Genomic DNA, 9,927 nt, shown 5'->3' with positions numbered 1-9,927 from the left:
AAAACTAACGAAAACAGAAAATACAATCTGTATCCCAATTCCCAACTTCCTCATTTCCCAACTTCACTCACATCTCACCCCACTCCCTCACATCTCCATCTGCACACACAATATATGAACCATGTTCCCCCACTCCAAATGAGAGAAACAAAAAACACTACTAATATTATTCCCTATAAAAAGAAAAAAAAAGGAGGAAAAGGACAGACGGAGGGAGATTTGGAAAAAAGAGCTAAGCACCCACGAATATATCTGAGTTCTCGGTTGGGTTTGTGGTTGCTGATCAAGCTTATTTTGTGGTTAGCGATCTTCGGATTCTTGTTGCATCTTCGTTCGAATTGAAATTGTTGGGACGTTGGAGTTGTATTTGCGGACATTCCTTGTATTATTGAAAGAAAAATTCTGCTTTCAAGGTTAGTCTGGATTCTCATTTTTAGTAGTATTCATTGTAAATTTTTTATGGTTTAAATGTCTGAGTTGTATGCAGTAATATGGTACTTTTTATTATAGTTTATTCATCTCAAATTTGAGAGTTCATGTCGAGATCTCATTGATGCCTTTTACTGCACTCCCCTCGTCTGTTTTCTTTTCTGTCTTATATCTTTGCTTAAATTAGTGTGATGTAAAATTTTATTAAAAGAAGAAGCAAATGTTCGCTCCTGGCCGGTTTCGTAAGCTAAAGAAATCAATGATGAGAATTTTATACCATTTTCTCTAGAATTGTAGTCTTGAAGATAATTTAAAGGATTTCAAAATTACTATATGTCTTCTACCTCACTTTATTAACTCTTATTTCGAATTTATCGTTTTACCTGTTACTGGCCATTTTTCATGTATTTTGGTGTTTGTTATTGCGATTAGCGTGTGAATTTGGATGTTTGAATTGTTTAAAGATAAGGCGTGAAGTTAAAATTTATTTTGTTTCACAAGTTTCATAATGTTTGTAGCGTCAACCATAGAAGAATAAATATGGGGTAATAAGTTCCATTGTACAGTTATTAAATTGTATGACATTTTGGTCTTGGATAGCTACTGTCGAGAAAGAAGGAACTAAAAACTTTTTGACTGGTTAAATATATTAAATTAAATATTGGGTGTTGGCTTTATTTGATAATTTAGGTCATTAGTTAGTTTCTTTTTTTTATGTCATGCAGTAGATTTGTTTGGGATGATTTTTTTTTTTTTTGAAGTCAGTAAGTATTAACGTGACGCTAGTTGGAGTATTTAGCTAGTTTAGTCTAAAACAAAATCTGTAGGTATTATGATTTGTTAACTTTAGCAATAAATTACTAAACAAATTATGAATTTAGTAATAATTTACTGCGTGAAGGTATTATGAACTGTAGGTATTATGAATTCATTGGGCCAGATAAATTACTTCCGGTTTTGAAGTAATAATTCACACGTGTAATTCACTCGTCAATAATTCATAGCTAAATTACATCACCTTTCTCGTCTATAACTTTAGCTTCACAATAATATCAAAACTTCTTTTTTTTTTTTGAAAAAATAATTCTTAATTCGTAGAATACTTTAGGCACTTAATCTATTATCATGATTGTGTACACGTTCGCGTGACATAATTATGATTCCCAAAAGAAATCAAGGTACGCGTTCGCGCGACTTTGGTCAAACGATCTTGATAATAATAAAGCGTTAGTAATTGTGTACACGCATGCGCGGCATGATTCTTAACCCACCAAACAAAACGAATACATGTACGCGTGATTCGTTTCAAGATAATTTCATAATTATGAATAATCAAGCAATTAAAAGCGGTAAAAAGGTAAATGTACATAGGTTCTAAAATGAGTAATTAAATAATTTAATTAAGCCAGGTATGATTAAAGCGACCGTGCTAAAACCACGGAATCCGAGAGTGCCTCACACCTTCTCTCGGGTTAACAGAATTCTTTACCCGGTCTTCTGTGTTCGCGGACCGTAAAACAGAATTAAATTTCCTCGATTTGGGATTTAAAATAAACCGGTGACTTGGGACACCAGAAATTATCTTAAGTGGCGGCTCTGAATCTAATAAATAATCCAATTTCGATTAATGTCACTTAAATTAGAAAAATTCCTTTGGCACCATTCCCCGGAAAAAGGAGGTGTGACACGCATCAATCATCTATTCAAGTTTAATGATCATCCATTGTCAAAAAAATTAAAAATTGAGACATCTCCGGAGCAATGGACTTGTTCTCACTTGCCTACCAGCAAACAACCACTTGGGCTATAGTTTAATAATACAGATAATCTTGGGAAGGTACCAACCTATTCTCAATGAAACTGATGACTATAAAACTACAACAGGGTTTTTGAACTATTAAAGTCACGTAACTTTCAACAACATAATAAAACAATAAGTTTGACTATACTTAAAACCACTAATAACAAATACTAGTCCATTCATTCACTTTTACTTGTCCAGTATTGACTTTGCACGCCTTTTAAGAAATACTCCCTCCGGTACACAATAAGTGACAATTTTACCTTTTTATTTTGGTCCAAAATAAAAAGTCCATTTACATAATCAAGAAAGAATTAATTTTATTTTTTCAAAATTTGCCCTTATTTACATATTCCAATGTGTCAAGATAACAATTAATTAAGGTTAGTTTAGTGAATGAAGTACATCTTTTTTCTCTAAGAGTTCGTATTTCCTTAATGAGTGTGCCAAAGGTAAAATGGTCACTTATTGTGGACCGGAGGGAGTAATAAATAAAATGTATAATTTATCATGATACCCATATTAATTGATGTATAGCCTTAACGGATTTGAAAAATGCTTTGGAATGAGTAATTAATGCTAAGGGCTAAATAGAAAAAATAAATTATTTTTCTCTTGATATGCGAAAGCGATCAAGTAAAAGTAAGAGTAAAAATTTAAAATTTATTTTTAGTATAGTGAACAAATAAAAATTGATAGAGTAAATCTTTATACCAAAGTGCCAGAAATCTAGGCTTCTCGTGTTGCTTTTCTGTCCCTAAGACGTTGACTATTATAGTGGCACTGCAGTTTCATAAATTTTCATCTGAAAGTCATCGCCATAACTTGCCAAGAAAAATTCAACAAGTGCCTTTTTCTATTAGCATATGTCGGGCTTGTTCCTAACAAAGTAAAAACATCAAACATTTAATGGCAAAGCCAGTGATCCAAAGGTGGGGTAAAAGCATTGTCACCCTCTATAAATATTTATGGGGCTCGACATAGACTTGACTAGTCTAAACCTCGAGCCTTTAAAAACAACCAAAGTTCACAATACTTGGAAGGGAAGAGATAAAATTAAAGAAAGTTAGTCAAAAAATATGGGTCTTAGCTCTTAAGATTGGGTGAATAAAATTAAAGAAATCAGATTAGACAGCTCAAATGAGAGCATATTGTCTAACTTTTCTCCAACTTGAAGCTTTCTCACCTGGTCTTTTGCTCCGACACAACATGAAAATCTTCATTTTTATCGACTCATGTTAAAAGAATATGTATCTATACAATTGTAACCAAATATGTGATGTTGCCGTCAATGAAGTGGTAAAAATAGTGGAAAACACCAAATTTTAGATTACAGCAAAGGCAAAAGAACGCTATATGATTTCATCTCATCCACCTCAGCTTTAGCGGCAAGAGTTACTCAGATATAATGAAAAGTAGCAAACACCCAATATAGTAATTAAGGTGCACAAGTTAATTCGCACACCATCATTTTTTAAAAGTACTTATATAATCAAATTATTTAAAGTTTATGTGCGTGCTTGCACTAAGTATGGATTGAATAGAAAAATCTATAACTTATTGAAACGATTAAATTATACTATTAAATATTTTTTTACATACAACAGAAAAACATTACAAAAAATCTACTTTCTTACAAAGGTACATTTTGGAGCATCAGACTGCCCCGCTGTTCGTGTCCTCATCCTCCTCCCCTAAAAGGAAAAATCTATTAGATCAGAGAGAGGAAAGACTTAATGCTTAAATTGATTTCTTTTATTACCAATATATGTTAGTATTCCCAATACCAAAAAAATGATATATTAAGCGACAGTTCTGAGATCTGCAGGCTACAAAAATGGAAAATTTTCAGACTACACAATGATAAATAGATAGATACATGACAATAAATCACAGGTAACTCGAGTCACAATTATTAGACTCTGCTTGAAAAATGACAAGGGGAAAAAACAAAGCAAATCCCAGTTGAAAAGAGATCTAGGCGGATTATCATTTTTATTTTAAAAAAATAAAATCTGAAGCTAAGATTATAACTGAAAGAATGGTATCATATCTAACAGCAAAAGAATGTGAAAAATAGATTCTTTAATAACAGAACTAACTATGAGTTGACAAAACATACGAAAAATAATTTAGTTTTTGTCATTCTCCAAACAATTATGTGATGTGAAATTCATTACTTAAAGCTGCAAATAATACTTACAGACGTGGGTCTACAAATCTTGGGTCAACGAACGCTTATTTTCCCTTCACACCACCCTCTTTTGTTTGTTTCCGGCTCTATTCTTTGTTATTTAAGTAATTTATATAATAATAATAATAATAATAATAATGTATTCAAGGAGAGAATTTTCTGTTAGACTTAAGCTAATAATTATGTATGTCAACTTCCATTCAACTCTTCCTTATCATTAGCAGATGGTTCTTTCTCTTACACTGTCTCATTCCTTCTGTTAATCAATGGAAATTTATTCAGAATTTTGGGTGTTAATAATCTGCACTCTGTTTTTTCTTGTCTTCATCAAATACAAGAAGGGAAAATCTAGAAAGGGAAATGCAAAGTTCCCTCCAGGTAGAAGAGGCTGGCCAATTATTGGTGACAGCTTTAACTGGTACAATGCTGTTGCCAGTTCTCATCCCCCTTGTTTTGTTGAAAAACAAGTTCAAAAGTAAGTCATAAAAAAACCCTTCTTTTTCTTGAATTTCATTGAACCAAATTCTACGTTTCTTATATAAATCTCATGTATTCACAGGTATGGGAAAATATTCTCATGTAGCTTACATGGTAAATGGGCTGTAGTATCAGTAGACCCTGCTTTTAACAGATTTGTAATGCAAAATGAAGGGAAGCTATTCAAATCAAGTTATCCAAAATCTTTCAGAGATTTAGTGGGGAAAAATGGGGTGATCACAGCACAAGGAGAACAACAGAGGAAACTTCACTCTATTGCCTCTAATATGATGAGACTGGACAAGCTTAAGTTCCATTTCTTGCAGGATATACAGAGGGTTATTCAACAAACCTTGAATAATTTTCAAGATAATGAGGTTATTCTTCTCCAAGATGTTTGCAGAAAGGTATGCTAATTTTTTTGGGTTTCCCACCGGTCGTCTGGTACCGTATTGGGGTCCCGACTAATCTGGAGTCGCTTTGTAAGCAGAGGCGAAGTTATGTTGTGCTGAGAGGGGTCACCGACACCCGAAAAGTTCGGATTTTTTTTATGTATACATGTATATATCTTTAAAAATAGTTATATATTAGTAGCGTCACCCTATATATAAAAAAAATTTTGGTTGAATGCAAAAGTGCACTCGCGACCTTAAAATCCTAGATCCGCCTATGCTCGTAAGCCCCATTAAAGGGGAAGTGCTTCCTATTAGGATTTATTCTATGATCAAAGCTCGAACCCAAGACGTCTGATTAAGGGCGGATTAATCTTATCCATCCCATGATAACTCGTAGTGGTTATGCTAATTACAACTCTTTTCATACTAAGTTCATTATGTGTTTAGCTTCTTATTTAATGGAAATTACAAAACATTGAATTAATTTCAGCTGGCCATTAATTTGATGGTTAATCAACTGCTGGGAGTGTCAAGTGAATCAGAGGTGAATGAGATGGCTCAGTTATTTTCTGATTTTGTGGATGGATGCCTTTCTGTTCCAATCAATATGCCTGGTTTTGCTTACCATACTGCTATGCAGGTAAAATTAAGTCATAGAGTGCAAAATATTTTTCGAAAAAAAATGATAATATTAGCAAACTAGATATTATTTTGATGTAATTTACTAGTTATATAAAGATTGATAATAATGTCTAAGTGTTTGTTATAAGTAATATGAAATTAAGGTTTCGAGAAAATTGTGAAAGAAAATAACTTCCACCCAAAATATAAGGATAGTTATTTTCCCTTTTTGGTGGAATTTTTTTTTTCATAAAAAATATTTTCTGGCAACTAATACCAAAAAATGACTTTTTTTTTTGGCAATTATTTTTTCGCAAAATATTTTCCATCACAAACAAACTGCAAATTTAAACCTTTTTTTCTCCATTAATTTATATTGCATACTAATAAAGTTTGTTAAACTTTTAGTACTAGAATTTTGTGGGGATTGAATATTACTTTTAAAGATAATATATTAGTTGAAAGGCCACAATAGAATCATGAACTGTCTCTTATGTTAATTGAATAGGCAAGAGAGAATATTATAATCAAGATAAACAAGATTATTGAGGAACACAGAAGGCAACCATCAGGTGAAAATGGGAATGGTGTGATATATAGACTGCTAGAGGAAGAAAGCTTACCAGATAATGCAGTTGCTGATTTCATTATAAATCTCTTGTTTGCTGGAAATGAGACCACTGCTAAGACCATGGCATTTGCTATTTACTTCCTTACTCAATGTCCTAAGGCCATGAAACAACTACAGGTACATAATCTGCATTCCATTATACAAAAAAGCATATTAGGTTTTTTTTTAAGCCTATTTTATGAATGTACTATGAATACACTGCTCATTGACAGAGCCAAGATTTTAATTAAAGTGATTAATAATATATATAAATAAATAAACGTGCGAAAAAGTAATAGGGATTTAATAACATCTACGGTATATACATACAAAATAATTTAACCTTATATATACAATACAATTTTCCAGCAAACGGTTGCGCCCCTAGCTTCGATCCTGATACTGCCAAAAGGGGAAAAAAAAAGAAGCAAAATAAATGCCACAAGGCTTGTGGAAATTGTTTCAAAACATTTAACGTTTTAGAAAAACAGGAAATATTTTTTAAAAAAATTCAAATTCGTCTTTACTGCTCTAATATTAGTGGGGTGTAAATAAAGTAAAGAAATCTATGAGATAAAGGGTAGTTTATTAGACAAACTTTAATGGTATTAAATATTTTTCTTGAGGGGTATACAAAAACTTTAAAGAACAAGAAAATATGAACCGTAGGTAGTAGCTATTTATTGAAAAATACTGGAAATATATTGATCAAGGGATGTAAATGAAGACTAACATTTACAAAGTCCTAGCTGTCTAAGCCACTTGTTTTTCATTTTTAACTTGTGTCCATAAGGATAGGATGAGCAACAGAACATAAGAAGTCAGAAGGGTAGCTTTGATACTGAGGACGAGATGCTCACTTGGCAAGATTACAAATCCATGCCTTTTACTCAATGTGTGAGTACTCTTTTGGATTTCATCTTCTTTTTTTTTTTCCACCTTCATTAATAGCTTAATTTTGATCTTCTAAAACAAGTTTTATTGACAGGTAACAGATGAAACTCTTCGGGTTGGAGGTATTGCAATATGGTTGATGAGAGAAGCCACCAATGATGTTGTATATGGAGGTATATAATCCTTAGTTTTATCTCAATCTCTTTATTGATGTTTTCACAAAATTATTATCGGCAAGAACATTTTGTAAACCTAAATTAAAAAAATAAAGTTTATCTTCCTAACAGATTAACCTTTAAGATGAAGCGCTTTACATAATTTAACATGGTCTCAGAAGTAGTCAACAGTCTTGTATGTGTCCGTTCTAATAGTTTAAACTTTTTTAATAAGGTAATTTACATTATACAACAAGTCGAGCGTAATAATTCTGGGACATGCCTTCAACTATTATCATATAACAGTTTAAAATGGAATTTCGATGTACAAATCATTTTGCGGTCACACAGGGTTTGGGGAAGGACTGTACCACAAAAGGTTAATTTGATGTAGACAGTTTACCCTAATACAAATATCAGTGACTGCTTCAACGGCTCGAACCCGTGACTTATAGGTCACATGAAAACTAATTTTACCGTTGCTCAAATGCTTCAATCTATACGTAACTTAATTTGTGTCTTTCTATATGTAGATTATGTTATACCAAAAGGCTGCTTTGTGGTACCATTTCTCTCAGCAGTTCATCTAAATGAAAACATCTATGATGATCCTAGAAGTTTCAACCCTTGGAGATGGATGGATCCTGAAAACCAGGTTAGCCATTTAACCAATAGCTAGAGTTTCAACCAGTTTTTTGGGGGGCTTTGTAAATTGATTTATGTGCTAATGACATAATTATTAATTCTTTTGTGAAATCGTAATTGCAATAAAAGGAAAAAAGAAATTGGAGAAATAGCCCATTTTTCGCCCCATTTGGAGGAGGAGGACGCTTTTGTCCTGGTGCAGAATTGGCCCGCCTTCAAATCGCACTATTTCTTCACTACTTTGTCACTACTTACAGGTAGGCGCTTCACCGCTCTTATTACTTTTAGTAAATATAAATATATTCACAAATCTCGGACGTTATTTATTGCAAAATCTTCATAATTAACATTTGAATTATAAAAGTAGTTTTTTTTTTTAATTTTATGGAAAAATATGTGGGTTTGAAGATAATTTTTGAAGAATTGGTTTTTTGTGTGTTGAAAGAATTGTGTTTAGAAACCAACCTTTGGTTTATTTTTTAACCTTTTTTCGGAATATAACATGTTTATTCTAGAAAACAAACTATTTATATTTCAGTCAGCAACTTTTACAACATCTTTCCAAATTCTTGTTTAAGATTTCAAATGTGACGTATAATACACTAACGTTAGGATAGAATAATTCTGAACGCATTGTTGCTTAAATTGATTTAACCTTGTAATACAATTAAAGCAGCATGTTTGGATAACACAATTTCGCAATATGGGACAACAATACTATTGCTAAACTATAAAAAGGAATTAAGGAACCTGATTTTGTAGTCCATCTAGCATAGTACGTATATATGTTCATATTTGTCCGTTTCTAATACGTGTTTCATTTTTTTTAAAAAAGGATTAGAGGCAAAGAGTGCTTTTTTAATTGTTTAAACTTTTAAATGAATTGATTACGCATTTCAACAATTAATGTGTCCCTTATTTTGCATAGTATTTTCAATATTTTCAAATGGACAAGTAAAATTATCTCTTAAAAGAAGATAAATTGGAAATTAAAACTGACTATTATAGGGATATTTTCTTAACAATCATTTTTGAAAGATAATCCTTTCAATATTTTGGTTTCTTATTATCGCCAATATAGTACTTTATTTTGGAATAAAAATGAAAATACATGACCAATCCATGGACATATTACATGGAGTGCAAGACCAATTTCCTTCAGAATTCCCCTATTGATTAAGCATGAATTTTATTTGAATTAATAAATTGGATGCTTACTGAATTTGTAGGTGGAAGCAACTGAAAGAAGATCGCATGTCTTTCTTTCCATCTGCTCGTTTGGTCAATGGCCTCCAGATACAATTAACCAGAAATTAAGCCCCAGACAATGCATTTATTGGATGTTTATCAAAGTAATCCAATTTGCATTAATCTTGTACTCTACTTATTTCTTTGTTCATTTTCATGTTATATAATATGTTATAATAAAAATCGAATTTAAATGTCGATAGTGTGTGATTTCTTTGTAAGAATGATCAAAAATGTATTTTTTTTCTTGTTTACATGTGAAATACTGAGGGTGTTTGCCACAATTTCCTCCCTTTGTTTGGCTAGCTAACATTTATTAGTGTGAAGGCAAATAGGAAACAAGCCTCCAACAGTGCCATGTGACTATGCCCAAATTAGACTTAATGGTGTAATCAATGCTAGCAATAAATGTATGAATTATAGAAGATGCAAAGGCGAAACTATTTAACCCATATAAA

The 9,927-nt window shown here is 32.0% G+C and overlaps 1 protein-coding gene across 1 annotated transcript; it reads left to right on the top strand.

Annotated features, from left to right (window-relative positions):
• The first annotated feature begins 4,587 nt into the window (after positions 1–4,587).
• Positions 4,588–9,750, top strand: LOC107802675 (abietadienol/abietadienal oxidase-like). The gene is made up of 9 exons (XM_075251793.1): positions 4,588–4,899; positions 4,984–5,308; positions 5,787–5,936; positions 6,426–6,665; positions 7,326–7,424; positions 7,516–7,594; positions 8,110–8,231; positions 8,351–8,478; positions 9,451–9,750. Exons 1-9 carry the CDS (start codon positions 4,691–4,693, stop codon positions 9,536–9,538), a joined length of 1,440 nt encoding a protein of 479 aa, XP_075107894.1. The 5' UTR covers positions 4,588–4,690; the 3' UTR covers positions 9,539–9,750.
• The last annotated feature ends 177 nt before the right edge of the window (positions 9,751–9,927 follow it).

The sequence above is a fragment of the Nicotiana tabacum genome, chromosome 4, assembly GCF_000715075.1.
Source record: "Nicotiana tabacum cultivar K326 chromosome 4, ASM71507v2, whole genome shotgun sequence".
NCBI lineage: Eukaryota > Viridiplantae > Streptophyta > Magnoliopsida > Solanales > Solanaceae > Nicotiana > Nicotiana tabacum.
The sequence above is the reverse complement of the archived record's forward strand: the minus strand, read 5'-3'. Positions and strand labels throughout refer to the sequence as shown.